Source organism: Hylobates moloch, unplaced genomic scaffold (assembly GCF_009828535.3).
Source record: "Hylobates moloch isolate HMO894 unplaced genomic scaffold, HMol_V3 SCAFFOLD_8, whole genome shotgun sequence".
Classification (NCBI taxonomy): Eukaryota; Metazoa; Chordata; class Mammalia; order Primates; family Hylobatidae; genus Hylobates; species Hylobates moloch.
The window spans coordinates 7,477,797-7,496,068 of NW_026652283.1; the positions used below are offsets into that span (position 1 = coordinate 7,477,797).

At 45.9% G+C, this 18,272-nt stretch overlaps 1 protein-coding gene across 1 annotated transcript; it reads right to left on the bottom strand.

Moving 5' to 3' along the window:
• Positions 1–461: 461 nt before the first annotated feature.
• On the bottom strand, positions 462–11,503 carry APOBEC1 (apolipoprotein B mRNA editing enzyme catalytic subunit 1). The gene is made up of 5 exons (XM_032159003.1): positions 11,452–11,503; positions 6,643–6,670; positions 3,311–3,708; positions 2,423–2,541; positions 462–754 (listed from the first exon to the last, which is right to left on the bottom strand). The coding sequence occupies exons 1-5, from the start codon at positions 11,501–11,503 to the stop codon at positions 605–607; spliced, it is 747 nt and encodes a 248-aa protein (XP_032014894.1). The 3' UTR covers positions 462–604.
• Between the last annotated feature and the right edge of the window lie 6,769 nt (positions 11,504–18,272).

The window sequence follows — 18,272 nt, forward strand, 5'->3', positions numbered from 1 at the left end:
AAAGTCATGGAAATTTCCAACTTGGTCTCTCTTAGATCACTTGCTCTGGGCCAGGTATGGTGGCTCACACTGGTAATCCCAGCACTTTGGGAGGCCGAGACTGGTGGATCACTTCAGTCCAGGACTTTGAGACCAGCCTGGGCAACATGGCAAAACTCCATCTCTACAGGAAATTTTTCAAAAGGTAACTTAATCTGTAGGCAGCCAAATGCCATGTCCTGAGGTTATTTAAGCAACCCTGTGGAGAGGCCTATGTGGCAAGAAACTGAAACCTTCTACCAGCCACTAGCACAAACTTCCAGCCATCTGAGCCTGCCACCTGGGAAGCACATTCTCCAGCCTCAGTCAAGCCCTCAAATGACTGCAGCGCTGGCTGCCATCTTGACTGCAACCTCGTGGGGGACCTGAGACAGGAACACACAGAGAAGCTGCTTCTAAATTCCTTACCCACAGAAACTGTGAGAGGTAATACATATTTATTGTTGGTTTAAGCTACAGAGTTTTGGGGTACCTTGTGAACATTTCTAGATTCTAAATGGCATTCACTCTTTAGTGGGTCATCATTACTTGTTCTTGAATCAGTACATACATGGAATCATTCTATTCATCTCCAAGTTACAGACGGATGTATCAGCCCTGTAGCTAAAAGGATGTGTGGTGGAATCGTTTGGTAATGGCAGTTTTGAAGATGAAGTCTGAAAAATGTAAGATGATTTTGCCATCTTCTTGAAATCTTTAAACAGGGTGGAAGACTCTGGAATAAAAAGGATTATATTTAATCCTTAGGATAAATATTTTAATTAATACTATTATCTCCACAAACATTTTAAAATGTCAATTGGAAGACGATTTAACTATTTCTTTTTTTTTTTTCCCCAGACAGGGTCTTGTTCTGGACTCACTGCATTCACCCAGGCTGGAGTGCAGTGGTGCAATCACAGCTCACTGCAGCCTCAACCTCCTACGCTCAAACAATTCTCCCACCTCAGCCTCCCAAGTAGCTGGGACTACAGGCACACACCACCACACCCAGCTAATTTGTTTGTGTTTTTGTTGAGATGTGGTTTTGCCATGTTGCCCAGGCTGGTCTCCAACTTCTGGGCTCAAGCCATCCACTCCCCTCTGCCTCCCAAAGTGCTGGGATTACAAGCATGAGCCACTGCACCCCGCCTGAACTACTTTCAAGAGAATCCTATGGAACACGTACATTCTCTTCAATAAGATTACACACACTAATAAGGGAAAGGAGAATATCTGAAATACCGTAGAGCCAATATATGTTGTAGTAACAAGAACAATAATAATGATAAAGCTAGACATGATGACACATGCCTGTAGTTCTAGCTACCCAGGAGGCTGAGGTCAGGGGATTGCTTGAGGCTAAGAATTCGGAGTTTGAGGCTGTGGTGTGCTGCGATGGTGCCTATGAACAGCCACTACACCCCAGCCCAGGCAACACAGCGAGACCCTGTGGCTTGAAAGATAATAATAATAAAATAAGAATAAAAATGATAAAATGTAACTAATACGGGGACCACCCATATCTTAGATCGGTTTACCCAAATTCCCTTCTCCCACTTACCTCCCACAAATGTACTTCTTGTTCTTAGGCTTAGATGTTGTTTGTTTGCTTGTTTGTTAATTTGTCTGATACATAATTTTCTTTTTTTTAGAGAGGGGGTCTCACTACGTTGGCCAGGCTGGTCTCAGACTCCTGGTCTCAAGCAATCCTCCTGGTCTCAAGCAATCCTCCCATCTTGGCCTCCCAAAGTGCTTGGATTACAGGCATGAGCCACTGTACCCGGCTGTTTTTTGGAAACAGGGTCTTGTGTTTTTTGTTGTTGTTGTTGTTGTTGTTTTTTGAGATGGAGTCTCGCTCTTTCGCCCAGGATGGAGTCCAGTGGCACGATCTTGGCTCACTGCAAGCTCCGCCTCCTGGGTTCACACCATTCTCCTGCCTCAGCCTCCCAAGTGGCTGGGACTACAGGTGCCCGCCACCACGCCCGGCTAATTTTTTGTGTATTTAGTAGAGACGGGCTTTCACTATGTTAGCCAGGATGGTCTTGATCTCCTGACCTCGTGATCCGCCCGCCTCGGCCTCCCAAAGTGCTGGATTACAGGCGTGAGCCACCGTGCCCGGCCGAAACAGGGTCTTGTTATACCACGCAGGCTGGAGCGTATTGGTGTGATCATAGCTCACTGCAGGTTGCAACTCCTAGACTCAAGCTTCCTGCGTAGCTGGGACTACAGGTGTGCACCACCATACCTGGCTCTGAGATTTTCTTAAGAGGAGCTGGATAGTTAAATAACTAAATTTCAATATAAATGTCAAAAAGAAGATGTGAGTCAAAATTCTCAGGAAAGGACTTTGAAGAAGGATGCTTCTTTTTGCATCAGCATTTGTGTCCCTAAAGTAACTTACTAGAATTATGCAGTGCAGCTCCAGTGCGTACAACATCATCCACAGAGGTGGGTATTGTGGCCAGTGAGCTTCGTCCCCAGGTGGGTAGTTGACAAAATTCCTCCAGCAGTGATAATACTCTAAGGAAACACAAATCTTGGCTCATTCAACAAGCACAATAAGAAGATCCCCAACCTAGCTTCCCGTAAAGAAAGCCTCTAGTCTCTGGTCTTGTTGCTGCTGGACATTAGACTCCCTAAAAAGAATAAAGCAGTTCATTTAAAGATGGCTGAGAGGCAAGATTAGAGAAAAGAGTTGTTGGCCGGGCGCAGTGGCTCACGCCTGTAATCCCAGCACTTTGGGAGGCCGAGGCGGGTGGATCACAGATCAGGAGATCAAGACCATCCTGACTAACACGGTGAAACCCCGTCTCTACTAAAAATACAAAAAAATTAGCCGGGCGTGGTGGTGGGTGCCTGTAGTCCCAGCTACTTGGGAGGCTGAGGCAGGAGACTGGCGTGAACCCGGGCAGTGGAGCTTGCAGTGAGCCGAGATTGCGCCACTGCACTCCAGCCTGGGGGACAGAGCAAAATAAAGGACTAGGTCTGAAATTCATGACAAGGAAAGTTACAAAAATACAACTCCTGGCTACGCATGGTGGCTCATGCCTGTAATCCCAGAACTTTGGGAGGCCAAGGCAGGAGGATCACTTGAAGCCAGGAGTTCAAGATCAGCCTGGGCAACAAAGTGAGACCTCATCCCCCCAAAAAATTTAAAAATCAAAATGTAAAAATTTTGGACTTTTACTTCTGAGACTTCCAGCCTGGGCTAACCAATCTTCTGGCCTAAAAACAGCTACTATCACCAGTCTCTTGTAAACAATCAAGTTTCTTTGTTTACTGTTTTTACCTGATGCTCTCATAATCTGAATAGTTACTCCACTGTTAACGAGGTCCCTGAGACCTTGCCGATTTTGTTGATCCATGTGCCAAAAAAGCCGTGCTACATAGATCACTAGAGTGACACCAGGGTGCTGACTCAAAAACTCTCTAATAGCCTGGGAGCATTCCCAGCAGGGACTCCAGGATAAGAACCAAGTGATGGAGCAGCTGATGGATGAGTGAAAACGTCTTTCTGATGTAAATTTTTTTATAAAATTAACTTCCACGTGATTGGTGGTGTTTTTGCCTGAGCTTCGCCAGATCTTCCGGCTCATGCCCCACTTGATTTCGTAGAGCAGACAGGCTTCTTTACGAAGTTCTCTGGGGTCATAGAAGACGTCAAACTCCCAGGGTTCGATTCTTCTCCTGAAACACAGAAAGCAGCCCACGCTGTCATGCCATATTTAGAGAGATCTTAGAAATCTTTTCCGGCTCCCCTCTTCTTTTTTTTTTTAAGATGGAGTCTCACACTGTTGCCCAGAGACTGGAGTGCAGTGGTGCAATCGCAGCTCACCACAACCTCTGCCTCCCAGGTTCAAGCAATTTTTCTGCCTCAGCTTCCCGAGTAGCTGGGATTACAGGCTCCCGCCACCACGTCCAGCTAATTTTTTGTATTTTTAGTAGAGACGGGGCTTCACCATGTTGGCCAGGCTGGTCTCGAACTGCTGACCTTGTGATTCGCCCACCTCGGCCTCCCAAAGTGCTATTACATGCGTGAGCCACCACGCCCAGTCTCTGCTCCCCTCTTCTATCAGGCTGATGAGACATAACCTCTCAGGAAACTTCTTTTTCTAGTATATGTCTCAAAGTTATCTGAAGAGGTCTGTTTGAATTATCAGATTTTTTTTTTCTTACAAACATAGCGCACAGGTTTTTTCCCCCAGTCACATTATTTGGTGACCACTCTCTAATACCAATATTTTAGTCTTGAATTCAGGTATAAGTGTATCTTTGTTTCTCTTTTAGTTTCCTTCATTATATTCTAACCCTTTTTTTCTGGGGGCGGGGTGGGGGGGACAGGGTCTCTCTAAGCTGGCCAGGCTGGTCTCCCCTCCTGGACTCAAGCTACTCTCCTGCCTCAGCCTCCTGAGTAGCTGAGACTACAGGTGTGTGCCCCACCATGCCTAACTATATTCTAATTTTTCTATTTCACACCTAGAAGTGCCATGTTCCAATCCTTTTCTATTCAACGGACTCTAGCCAGATTTTCTGAAGTGTTGAAGCCTCAAATTGCCAACAAGATTGTATTGTCAAGAACAGACAAAAGAACAATTTAGCCTCAAGATTCTTCCACATTAGGATTCTATATACTACTCTAAGAAAGAAATTCTAATTGCTCTCAGTGGTATTTTTAGATTTAACACTGTCAGGAAAGCCGTGAGTCAAGGGAAACTCAGAATTTAGCTGCAGACTCTTATTTGCAATATGGTTTAAGTCACAAGTTTATTACATCCTAATGTGTTCGGAATTGGAGGGTTCTTGGTCTCACTGACTTCAAGAATGAAGCTGCAGACCTTCGTGGTGAGTTACAGCTCTTAAGGTGGCACACGTCTGGAGTTTGTTACTTCTGACGTTCAGATGTGTTCGGAGTTTATTCCTTCTGGTGGGTTTGTGGTCTTGCAGGTTCAGGAGTGAAGCTGCAGAGCTTCGTGGCGAATGTTACAGCTCATAAAAGCAGTGTGGACCCGAAGAGTCAGGAGAAACAAAACTTATTGCAAAGAGCAAAAGAACAAAGATTCCCCATATAAAAGGAGACCCGAGCGGGTTGCGACTACTGGCTCAGGCAGCCTGCTTTTATTCTCTTATCTGGCCCCACCCACGTCCTCCTGATTGGTAGAGCCAAGTGGTCTGTTCTGACAGGGCGCTGATTGGTGCGTTTACCATCCCTGAGCTAGACATAAAAGTTCTCCACGTCCCCATCAGATCAGTTAGATACAGAGTATCCACACAAAGGTTCTCCCAGGCCCCACCAGAGCAGCTAGACACAGAGTGTCGATTGGTGCGTTCACAGACCCTGAGCTGGACACAGGGTGCTGATTGGTGTGTTTACAATCCCTGAGCTAGACATAAAGGTTCTCCACATCTCCACCAGACTGGGGAGCCCAGCTGGCTTCACCCAGTGGATCCTGCACAGGGGCTGCAGGTGGAGCTGCCCGCCAGTCCCGCGCCGTGCGCTCGCACTCCTCAGCCCTTGGGTGGTCAATGGGATTGGGCGCGGTGGAGCAAGGTGTGGAGCTCGTCCTGGAGGCTCGGGCCGCACAGGAGCCCATGGAGGGGGTGGGAGGCTCAAGACGTGGTGGGCTGCAGGTACCGAGCCCTGCCCCATGGGAAGGCAGCTAAGGCCTGGTGAGAAATCGAGCGCAGTACACCCTCCACAGCCGCTGGCCGGGGTGCTAAGTCCCTCATTGCCCGGGGCCCGCCAAGCCCACGCCCACCCGGAAGTCCAGCTTGCCCGCAAGCACTGCGCGCAGCCCCAGTTCCCGCTCGCGCCTCTCCCTCCACACCTCCCCGCAAGCCGAGGGAACCGGCTCCTGCCTTAGCCAGCCCAGAAAGTGGCTGCCACAGTGCAGCGGTGGGCTGAAGGGCTCCCCAAGTGCCGCCAAAGTGGGAGCCCAGGCAGAGGAGGCGCCGAGAGCGAGTGAGGGCTGTGAGGACTGCCAGCATGCTGTCACCTCTCACTAATAGTTCCCACTCATCCCTAAAGTATCACATTCATTTATTACATAGATCAATCCACTTATCATGAGAATATATTCCTTGATGTTACTTCCGTGTCATATGTCTGAAAAATGAGCAGACAGTATAAAGTTAAAGTGACAAATGAGTTTCCCAGGTATTTCACTAATGGCTATAAAAGCATGCGATTTAAAAAAAGAAGAGAAATCGTAAGACAATAACAGATAAGCAAGCTAGAAAATCATTTATTTAAAGAGATCAAAAGACATAAGAGCAAAGATATAAAAAACAATAACCATAGAAAATGAAATTGGAAAAGGCAAAAACGAAAGAAAGAATGGAAAATGGGAAAAGAGAAAAGGAACAATAAGGAAAGCTATATCCACAGTTCCTTTTTTTTTTTTTTTTTGAGACAGGGTCTCAGTCTGTTATCCTGGCTGCAGTGCAGTGGTGCAATCATAGCTCACTACAGCCTTGACCTCCTGGGCTCAAGCGATCCTCCCACTCCTGCCTCAGCCTCCTGAGTAGCTGGGACTATAGGCGCATGTGCCACCATGCACAGCTCTTAAATACCCATTGATTCTTGATCAAATTAAATGGGCACTGTGATAGTGTTATTCTTACCTCAGAGTGGGGTCACCCGTTGAAGGACCTGTTGACCAAGATATGATTATGTCAAACAACACTCAAATATCAAATGAGTTGCTAAGAAAAAGTGCTCTATTATTCCAAACCTGCAAATCATCTCAGAAAATGGAATTTGAAGATTCTCTCATGGATTAATTGTATTGGACCAGCTCATTGTACCCAAGAAAAGCAAGATTTTTAAGGGCTCTGCCAAAATCTCTTTTCACAGATGCCCAATCCCAAACAAGGTTGTCTGCCTTAAGGCTTCAACAAAAATGGTTAAGCACAATGGGAAAGTCACTTCTTAAAGGCTCTTAGAGGCCGGGCGCGGTGGCTCACGCCTGTAATTCTAGCACTTTGGGAGGCTGAGGCAGGTGGGTCACCTGAGGTCAGGAGTTCAAGACCAGCCTGCCCACCATGGCAAAACCCTGTCTCTACTAAAAATACAAAAATTATCCAGGTGTGGTCGCAGGCACCCATAATCCTAGCTACTCGGGTGGCTGAGCAGGAGAATCACTTGAACCCAGGGAGAGGAGGTTGCAGTGAGCCAAGATCTCACCATTGCATTCCAGCCTGGGCAAAAGAGCAAAACTCTGTCTCAAAAATAAAAATTAAAAATAGGCCGGGCGTGGTGGCTCACGCCTGTAATCCCAGCACTTTGGGAGGCCGAGGTGGGCAGATCATCTGAGGTCGGGAGTTTGAGACTAGCCTGACCAACATGGAGAAACCCCGTCTCTACTAAAAATACAAGGAAAAAAATTAGCTGGGCGTGGTGGCTCATGCCTGTAATCCCAGCTACTCGGGAGGCTGAGGCAGGAGAATGGCATGAACCCGGGAGGTGGAGCTCGCAGTGAGCCGAGATAGCGCCACTGCACTCCAGCCTGCGCGACAGAGCAAGACTCTGTCTCAAAAAAATAAATAATTAAAAATAAAAATAAATTTAAATTTAAATAATAAAGGCTCTTAGGTGTAATCTCTATGTGACCTCATAGTATCCTGTACTTCCTTCATCATAGTCATTATCATTCTATATCATGATTGCCTGTTTACACACCTGTAGTAACACTGAATTGTAAATTATGTGAGATATGGATTTTGTACATTTTGTTCCAGACCCTATCACACTGCCTGAAACTTATTAGTTAGCAATAGATTTGAATAAATTACTGAATAAATGATTACATGAACTTCACTACTATCCACTACAAACATATTTTCCCCTTCCTTCTTTTTCTTCTTTCTTCTCTTTCTTTCATTTTTCTTTCCTTCCTTCCTTCTTATTCTTTCTTTCTTTTTTCTTCTTTCCTTCCTTCCATCCTTCATTTATTCCTTCCTTCCTTCTTCCCTTCCTTCCTTATTTCTTTGTCTTTCTTTCTTTCTTTTTTTAAATAGAGATGGTGTCCCACTCTGTCACCCAGGTGGGAGTGTGTGGTACAATCACGGCTCACTGTAGCCTTGAACTCCTGGGCTCCAGTGATCCTCCCACCTTAGCTTCCAGAGTAGCTAGGACTGCAGGCACAACACCTTGCCTGGCTAATTTATTTTTATTTTTACTTTTATTTTTATTTTTGTAGACAGGGGTCTCACTATGTTGCTCAGGCTAGTTGTGACCTCCTGGCCTCAAGAGATTCTCCCACCTTGGCTTCCCAGAGTGCTGGGATTACAGGTGTGAGTCACCAGGCCTCATCTCCTTCTTTATTTTTTTTCCTTATTTAACCTTTCTCTTTTTTGCTTATGCCTTAGATCTTACGATGAAATCCAATAGCAGTAGCATCTTTATACACTTCAAAAAACATTTAACCATTAAAATATTTTTGTCAGCCAGGCACGGTGGTTCACGCCTGTAATCCCAGCACTTTGGGAGGCCGAGGCAGGTGGATCACCTGATATCAGGAATTCGAGACCAGCCTGACCAACATGATGAAACCCCATCTCTACTAAAAATACAAAAATTAGCTGGGCGTGGTGGCAGACGCCTGTAATCCCAGCTACTTGGGAGGCTGAGGCAGGAGAATTGCTTGAAACCGGGAGGCAGAGATTGCAGTGAGCCAAGATCATGCCATTGCACTCCAACCTGGGTAACAATAGTGAAACTCCATCTCAAAAAAAAAAAAAAGAAATAGTAGTTCTATCAACATATCTGATGGCTTTTTTTTTATTTTTTTGAGACAATGTTTCACTCCCGTCACCCAGGCTGAAGTGCAATGGCGCGAACTTGGCTTACTGCAACCTCTGCCTCCCGATCTCAAGCCTCCCAGGTAGCTGGGACTACAGGCGCACGCCACTGCTCCCAGATAATTTTTGTAGAGATGGGGTTGCACCATGTTACCCAGGTTGGTCTTGAACTCCTGGGTTCAAGTGGTCCCCACACCTCGGCCTCCCAAAGTGCTGGTATTACAGGCATGAGGCACCACGCCCAGCCTGATGCCAAAGTTCTTTTCACTGTACCAGATGGTCTCCTAGTAAAAGAGTAAGCCCTAGAGAATTAATTTTACCAAATCAACAATTTAAAATCCTGTTTTTTAGGGAGTTAAAGTATGAAGAACAAAGCTGACAGTAAACTAATATAGTATGTTCGACTTCAAGTATTTATGTATAAATAAGTAGAAAAATAATTTGAAGAAAAATTGGCTCGCATTAAAAAACAGAACTGGAGAAAAAAGACAAAGGATGTCAGTTGAACACCACTTGTTGTCTATACACTAAATCAGAAAGTTTTTTTTTTTTTTTGAGACGGAGTCTCGCTCTGTCGCCCAGGCTGGAGTGCAGTGGCGCAATCTCGGCTCACTGCAAGCTCCGCCTCCCGGGTTCACGCCATTCTCCTGCCTCAGCCTCTCCGAGTAGCTGGGACTACAGGCGCCCGCCACCACGCCCGGCTAATTTTTTGTATTTTTAGTAGAGACGGGGTTTCACCGTGGTCGCGATCTCCTGACCTCGTGATCCGCCCGCCTCGGCCTCCCAAAGTGGTGGGATTACAAGCGTGAGCCACCGCGCCCGGCCGTAAATCAGAAAGTTAAGGTCGAGTACTTCATGTAATTTGGATCCCACAAGCATGAAACAGTTTGCATACATGTGGAAGAACTAACTTTAGCACTGGGTTTATCACTAGGAAAACATTGCAAGGTGCCAAGTAGCTCAGATGACCATTTAGTCTCTGTGGTATGAACTGGAAATACAGGGCCGGGCATGGTGGCTCAGGCCTGTAATCCCAGCACTGTGGGAGGCCGAGGCAGGTGGATCACAAGGTCAGGAGTTTGAGACCAGCCAACATGGTGAAACCCCGTCTCTACTAAAAATACAAAAATTAGCTGGGCGCGGTGGTGGGCACCTGTAATCCCAGCTACTCGGGGGGCTGAGGCAGGAGAATTGCTTGAATCCAGGAGGTGGAGGTTGCAGTGAGCAAGACTCCTTAAAAAAAAAAAAAAGAAAGAAAGAAATGGAAAAACAGGAAATGTTATGACACGGTGGGTAGAGAAGCATAATGTAGACACTGGAATGGACAGCTTTGAAGGGCCTCACAGGGAGTGGTGCAGACCTTGGGGGTGGAGTAGTTTGGAAAATAGAAAAGGAGGTAGCATTGGTGGGGCTTTGATTATATATATATATTGAGTGCAGTGGCTCACACCTATAATCCCAGCTTTTTGAGAGGCCAAGGCAGGAAGATTTCTTGAAGCCAGAAGTTTGAGGCCAGCCTGGGCAACATAGTGAGACCCCATTCCTAAAAAATGTAAAATTAGCAGGGTGTTAGCACACACCTGTGGCTACTTGAGTGGCTGAGGGGGGAGGATCACTGGAGCCCACGAGGTCAAGACAGCAGTGAGCAGTGATCCCACCACTGTACTCCAGCCTAGGCAACAGGGAGAGTCTTAAAAAAAAAAAAAAAAATTTTAGTCAGGCATGGTGGCTCATGCCTGTATTCCTAGTACTTTGAGAGACCAAGGGTGGAGAATTGCTTGAGCCCAGGAGTTCCAGACCAGCCTGGGCAAAGTAGTGAACCCACCCCCTAGTCTCTAAAAATAAAATAAAATAAAAATTTTTTTAGGTCTACACTTCTCTTAGAATCCAGCTCAAATCCTACCTCAGCTGAAATTATTTCCTTCAGCCTGAAGTGTTCTTCCTCGTCCATGCATTTTTCTAACACTTACTGTGCACTAATTTATCAATTAGTTATTGTCAATTCATTTATCAATTAGCACATTGTTCTCATGTTATCACGTCTGTTGTTACCTTAAACTGTTATTTAAACAGTTGTACTTCTACTTAACTTTTTTTTATTTTTGTGAGACAGAGTCTTGCTCTGTTGCCCAGGCTGAAGTGCAATGGCGTGATCTCAGCTCACTGCAACCTCCGCCTCTTGTGTTCAAGCGATCCTCCTGCCTCAGCCTCCCAAGTAGCTAGGACTACAGTCATGTGCCACCATGCCTGGCTAATTTTTGTATTTTTAGTACAGATAGGGTTTCACCATGTTGGCCAAGCTGGTCTCGAACCCTGGGCCTCAAGTGATCCACCCTCCTTGGACTCCCAAAGTGCTGAGATTAGAGGTGTGAGCCACAGCCCCCAGCTACTTAATTTTTTACCATGGTGAAACAAACACTGATTTGGTTAAAGTCACTTGGAGATGTAAATATTTAATAATAGTAAATCATCTTATTTAAGACTAATATATTAATCAATAATGGGGAAATTTGAAAACCCCCACAGATGCAAGAATCAGCAGGACACACACGCACACACACACACACACGCACACACACACCATTCTTGCATTGTTCAAGAATACTTGCCAGGCCCCCGGATCCATTTTACCTTTCTCAGAAGTCATGGTGCTCTGTCTCTGGACTTCTTCCTCTGGAGTCATAAGTTGTGCTGATTGTTCCTGGACTTTGTTTCTTCAGGTGTGCCCACTGCCACCTGCGGGATGACTCATTCCCGCATCTCAGGCAGTTATGGGAATCTAGGCTGTCTGTATAAACAGGGGGCCGACTGAGAGGGACATTATTGTGGGGATTTTCGTCTTTAGTGATGAGAAAGCCTGTGATGCAAATGACATGAATTCTGTAGAGTGGATCACTGGGGTCACCAAATTCCAAAGTTCTTCTTCAATGACATGTGAATTTGGTAACCTTTCTCTTTCTTTAAATAAAGATTAAGGCAAGGTGGATCCATCATTCTTTATTTTTTTTGTTTTGTTTTACTTATTTATTTTTCATTATCTCTTACTCTGCATCAAGGATGCATCATTCTTTTCTTTTTTTTCTTTTTCTTTGAGACAGAGTTTCGCTCTTGTTGCCCAGGCTGGAGTGCAATGGCGCGATCTTGGCTCACTGCAACCTCTGCCTCCCGGGTTCAAGCGATTCCCTCAGCCTCCTGAGTAGCTGGGATTACAGGCGCCCAACACCACACCCAGCTAATTTTTTGTATTTTTAGTAGAGATGGGGTTTCACCATGTTGGTCAGGCTGTTTTTGAGCTCTTGACCTCAGGAGATCCACCCGCCTTGTCCTCCCAAAGTGCTGGGGATTACAGGCGTGAGCCACCGGGCCTAGCCTAGGATGCCTCATTCTTTAATGGGGAGATGAGAGGAAGAATAAAGTTAAGAGAGACTTAACCTGTAACTATAGCTTGAAAATTGTTATGTTATCTGGTGAGCACACTGTGGTCTTGGCTTTCAGCTATTATTCACCTACTTCCAACTTCCTCTCATTTGCTCTTTGTCCCACACCCCTGTTGGAGAGGGGAGGGGAACTATTAGATACAAAATGAGAAGGACCTTGACCTCTGAGTCAGCTAATTTGTGTACAGGTCTTTGGTGCTCTCTTCATCCTTGAATCTAAGATTAAGTGTGTGGCCAAGTCCACTTCTGCCTTTTTTTTTTTTTTTTTTTGAGATAGAGTTTCGCTCTTGTCACCCAGGCTGGAGTGCAATGGCACGATCTCAGCTCACTGCAACCTCTGCCTCCCAGGTTCAAGTGATTCTCCTGCCTCAGCCTCCCGAGTAGCTGGGATTACAGGCACCCACCACCACGCCAGGCTAATTTTTATATTTTTAGTAGAGACGGGGTTTCTCCATGTTGGCCAGGCCTGTCTCAAACTCCTGACCTCAGGTGATCCACCCGACTCAGCTTCCCAAAGTGCTAGGATTACAGGCTTGAGCCACCTCCCCCGGCCACTTCTGCTTTTTTATCCCCCTTGAAAAAGTAAATGCCATACTTCCCTATGCCATTGCTCTCTGTTGCCTGAACCCTGGGTCAAGTTCAAGCCAAAAATTCCTCCGAGTCTCAGCACCTACTCCTAGAATTGAGGTCACTTTCTCAAGGCCTAAGTCTCCCTCTAGTGTCTCAAATCTGGAACCCCTGAACTTTGAATCTCAAGGCCCCATGAACCTGAAACCTGAATCCTACATACAAGACTTTACTTAGTTGTGAAAGTCAACCTGGAGCCTCCATGAGATAAAGCAGGTGTTTGGACAGGGGCAGACCAGTGTTTTGAAGAAGGGGCAGAAATCCCACATCATTAATAGAGGCCCTTCAGAGACCAAGTTTTTCTAAGTTAGGCAAGAGTAGGATCATTGTAGAATAAAAGTAGGTTAGGCCAGGCGCAGTGGCTCACGCCTGTAATCCCAGCACTATGAGAGGCAGAGATGGGAGGATCACCTGAGGTCAGGAGTTCGAGACCACCCTGGCCAACATGGCAAAACCCAGTCTCTTCTAAAAATATAAAAGTCAGCTGGGCGTGGTGGCAGGCACCTGTAATCCCAGCTACTCGGGAAGCCGGGGCATGAGAATTGCTCGAACCCAGGAGGCAGAGGTTGCAGTGAGCCGAAATCTCGCCATTGCACTGCAGCCTGGGCGACAGAGTGAGACTACATCTCAAAAAAAAAAAAAAGGTAGGATAAGAGCCCTCAGCGATATCCATGTCTTGATCCCTGGAATCTGTTAAACATATGAACTCAAATGCCAAAAGGGTCTTTGTCATTAATTTAAAATCTTGAGATAAGAAGACAATCCTGGATTATCCAGGTGGGCACAGTCTAATCACAGGGTCCTTTTAAGAGGGAGGTAGAGGAGTCAGAGTCAGGATGCGAAATGGAGATATGAGGATGAGAGCCGAATTCTGCTTGCTGGCTCAAAGGGAGCCACGATTCAAGGAATGAGGAAAGCCTGTAGAAGCTGGAAAAGGCAAGGAATGGATTCTCCAGAAGAAATACTACCCTGAGGACACTTTGATGTCAGCTCAGTGAGACCCGTTTTGCACTTCAGACCTCCAGAACTATAAGACAATGTGCGTCGTTTTATACCATTAAGTGTGTGGCAATTTCATGAAGCAGCAATAGGAAACTGATATGGTAGAACATGCTCCCAGGAAGTAAACCTGCAGCAGCCAAGAGGGTGCAAAACTTGGTTTGTTTTCTACTAGAATGCCTATTGAGTGCTTCATCCATGTTCCGTTTTGCTTAAGAAAACTTGGAACTATGACATATGATAGACTATCATGTGGTTAATTATTTGTAAGTGAGGTAAAAGATAATAAAATATGAAATGTAGCTATTCAGTTTAAGTCTGTCCTGCACCTGGAAATTTATGAATTTTCTTTTTTTTTTTTTTTTTTGAGATGGAGTCTCGCTCTGTCGCCCAGGCTGGAATGCAGTGGCACAATCTCGGCTCACTGCAAGCTCCGCCTCCCGGGTTCACGCCATTCTCCTGCCTCAGCCTCTCCCAGTAGCTGGGACTACAGGCGCCCGCCACCACGCCCGGCTAATTTTTGTATTTTTAGTAGAGACGGGGTTTCACTGTGGTCTCGATCTCCTGACCCCGTGATCCGCCCGCCTCGGCCTCCCAAAGTGCTGGGATTACAAGCGTGAGCCACCGCACCCAGCGAATTTTCAAAAATATATATATACACTTTAACTACTTCAGTCAAGATATTTAAAATTCCCATCGCCCCAAAAGTTCCTTTGTTTTTTTTTTTTTTTTTTTTTTTTTTCAGATAGGGTCTTCCTCTATCGCCCAGGCTGGAGTGCAGTGGCTTGACCTTGGCTCACTGTAGCCTCAGCCCCCCGGGTTCAAGCCATTCTCATGTCTCAGCCTTGCAAGTAGCTGGGATTACAGAGACGCACCACCACGCCCAGCTAATTTTTGTACTTTTAGTAGAGATGAGGGTTCACCATGTTGGCCAGGCTGGTCTCGAACTCCTGACCTCAAGTGATCCACCCACCTTGGCCTCCCAAAGTGCTAGGATTACAGGCGTGAGCCACCATGCCTGGCCAGCCCCCGACAATTCTGTTATCCTCCTACTCCTAGTCCCAGGCAAATACTGCTCTTTTTGTCTCTATAGTTTAGTTTTGACTATTATAGAACTTCATGCAAATGGAATCGTGCATTGTGTACACTTTCGTGTGTTCTTTTGCTCAGCTTTTCCTTTTTTTTTTTTTTTTTTTGTTTTTTGAGACAGGGTCTCACTATACAACTTTTTGTATTTTTAGTAGAGATGGGGTTTCACCATGTTGGCCAGGCCGTTCTTCAGCTTTTCTATAAAATCGGTCTACATGATTAGGTGTATTGGTGGTTAATTTTCATTGCTGAATAGTATTCCATTGCATAGGTATACTACAATTTGTATATTCTTCTGTCGATGTGATGTACTTTGGGTTATTTCCAATTTTGGGCTTTCATGAATAAAGCTGCTGTGAACATTTGTATACAGGCCGGGCGTGGTGGCCCACGCCTGTAATCCTAGCACTTTGGGAGGCCAAGGTGGGCGGATCACGAGGTCAGGAGATCGAGACCATCCTGGCTAACACGGTGAAATCCCATCTCTACTGAAAGTACAAAAAATTAGCCGGGTGTGGTGGCAGGCGCCTGTAGTCCCAGCTACTCGGGAGGCTGAGGCAGGAGAATGGCGTGAACCCAGGAGGCGGAGCTTGCAGTGAGCCAAGATCATGCCACTGCACTCCAGCCTGGGCAACGGTGCTAGACTGCATCTCAAAAAAAAAAAAAAAGGCCTGAACATTTGTATACAATTTTTTGTGTAAATATATGTCTCTTTTTCTTCCTCTTGGGTAAATATCCAAGAGTGAAATTGCTGGATCAAATAGGTAAATGCACATTTAACTCTTTCTTTAAAAATTGATTTTATTTTTTATAGGGACAGGGTCTCACTATATTGCCCAAGTTGGTCTTGAACTCCTGGATTCGAGAAATACTCCTGCCTTGGCCTCCCCAAAGTCCTGGGATTACAGGTGTGAGCCACTACACCCAGCTACATTTAACTGAAGAAAATGCCAAATTGTTGTTACCAGTTTACATTTTCATCAGGTGTGTAAGAGAGCCCCAATTGCTATACAACCTCATCAGTACTTAGTAATGTCAGCCCTGTTAGTTACAGTCATACTTGTGAGTGTGTGGTAGTATCTCATTGTGATTTTAATTTGCATTAAAACTAAATGCAATGAACATCTTTTCATGTACCTATTAGTTATTCATATATCTTTTTTCTGAAACTTGTTCAAATTTTTTGTCTTCCCTCCCCGCCTCGCCCACCTCCCACCCACCCTGGAGACAGAATTTTGCTCTTGTTGCCCAGGTTGGAGTACAATGGCCCCATCTTGGCTCACTGCAACCTCTGCCTCCTGGGTTCAGGTGATTCTCTTGCCTCAGTCTCCCAAGTAGCTGGGATTACAGGCGTTGAGTCACCACACCTGGCCTTGTCCATTTTTTAATTGCGTTCTTTGTCTCATTACTGAGTTGTAAGAGTTTTTTACATACTGCAGATACAAGCTTTGTGATATCTGTATACAAATGCTCCTCAGTTTACAATGAAGTCATGTCTCCATAATCCCATCATTTCAAAATATTAAGTTGAAAATTCATTTAATACACCTAACCTGGCCGGGTGCAGCCACCGCACCCGGCCACTCTTTTTTTTTTTTGAGAGGGAGTCTCGCTCTGTCGCCCAGGCTGGAGTGCAGTGGCGCAATCTCGGCTCACTGCAAGCTCCACCTCCCGGGTTCACGCCATTCTCCTGCCTCAGCCTCTCCGAGTAGCTGGGACTACAGGCACCCGCCACCACGCCCGGCTAATTTTTTTTTGTATTTTTAGTAGAGATGGGGTTTCACCGTGGTCTCGATCTCCTGACCTCATGATCCGCCCGCCTCGGCCTCCCAAAGTGCTGGGATTACAAGCGTGAGCCACCACGCCCGGCCACTCTTATTTCACTAAATATCCTCAAGATTCATCCACATTGTAGCATGTGACAGGATTTGTTTCTTTTTAAAGCCTGAATATTCATTATATGTGTATATCACATTTTGTTTTTTCATTAGTCAATGACATTTGTATTGCTTCTACCTGTTGGCTATTGTGAATTGTGGCACTATGAACATAGGTGTACAAAGATCTCTCTGCGATCCCTGTAAGTTTGTTTTCTTTTGTATTTTTTTAAATGGAGATAAGGTCTCTGTTGCCCAGGCTAGAGTGCAGCAAAACAATCACAGCTCACTGCATCCTGAACTCTTGGGCTCAAGCAACCTGTCTGCCTCAGCCTCTCAAGTAGCTGTGAATACAGGTACTTGCCAGCAAGCTCAGCTAAATTTTTTTATTTTTTATAGAGTCTGCTCTCACTATGTTGCCCAAGCAGGTCTCAAATTCCTAAGCTCAAGCAATCCTCCCTCCTCAGCCTCCCAAAATGCTGGAATTACGGGTATGAGAAACTACACTCAGCTTCCTCAGGGTAGCTCCAGCTACTAGTGTGTCCGGAATTGGTGGGTTCTTGGTCTCACCGACTTCAAGAATGAAGCCGCGGACCCTTACGTGAGTGTTACAGCTCTTAAGGTGACGCGTCTGGAGTTGTTCATTCCTTCTGATGTTCGGACGTGTTCGGAGTTTCTTCCTTCTGGTGGGTTCATGGTCTCGCTGGCTCAGGAATGAAGCTGCAGACCCTCACAGCGAGTGTTACAGCTCTTAAGGTAGTGCATCTGGAATGGTTCGTTCCTCCCGGTGGGCTCGTGGTGTCACTGGCTTCAGGAGTGAAGCTGCAGACCTTCACCGTGAGTGTTAATAGCTCATAAATGCAGTGTGGATCCAAAGAGTGAGCAGTAGCAAAACTTATTGCAAAGAGCAAAAGAATAAAGCTTCCACAACATCGAAGAGGATCCAAGCAGGCTGCCACTGCTGGCTGGGGCAGCCTGCTTTTATGCTCTTATCTGGCCCCACCCACATCCTGCTGATTGGTAGAGCCGAGTGGTCTGTTTTGACAGGGCACTGATTGGTGCGTTTACAATCCCTGAGCTAGACATAAAGGTTCTCCACGTCCCCATCAGATCAGTTAGATACAGAGTATGGACACAAACGTTCTCCAAGGCCCCACCAGAGCAGCCAGATACAGAGTGTCGATTGGTGCACTCATGAACCTCAAGCTAGACACAGGGTGCTGATTGGTGTGTTCACAAACCTTGAGCTAGATACAGAGTGCCGATTGGTGTATTTGCAATCCTTGAGCTAGACATAAAGGTTCTCCACATCTCCACCAGAGTAGCTAGATACAGAGTGTCCATTGGTGCATTCACAAACCTCGAGCTAGACACAGGGTGCTGATTGGTGTGTTTACAATCCCTGAGCTAGACATAAAGGTTC

Excerpts from the sequence above, each read along its gene's own strand:
- APOBEC1 (XM_032159003.1), bottom strand. The coding sequence starts at position 11,503 with ATGACTCCAGAGGAAGAAGTCCAGAGACAGAGCACCATGACTTCTGAG. Across the intron at positions 6,671-11,451 it reads CACCATGACTTCTGAGAAAG|GTCCTTCAACGGGTGACCCC; the intron begins GTAAAATGGATC and ends CTTGGTCAACAG. Across the intron at positions 755-2,422 it reads AGCTGCACTGCATAATTCTA|AGTCTTCCACCCTGTTTAAA; the intron begins GTAAGTTACTTT and ends TTTTTATTCCAG.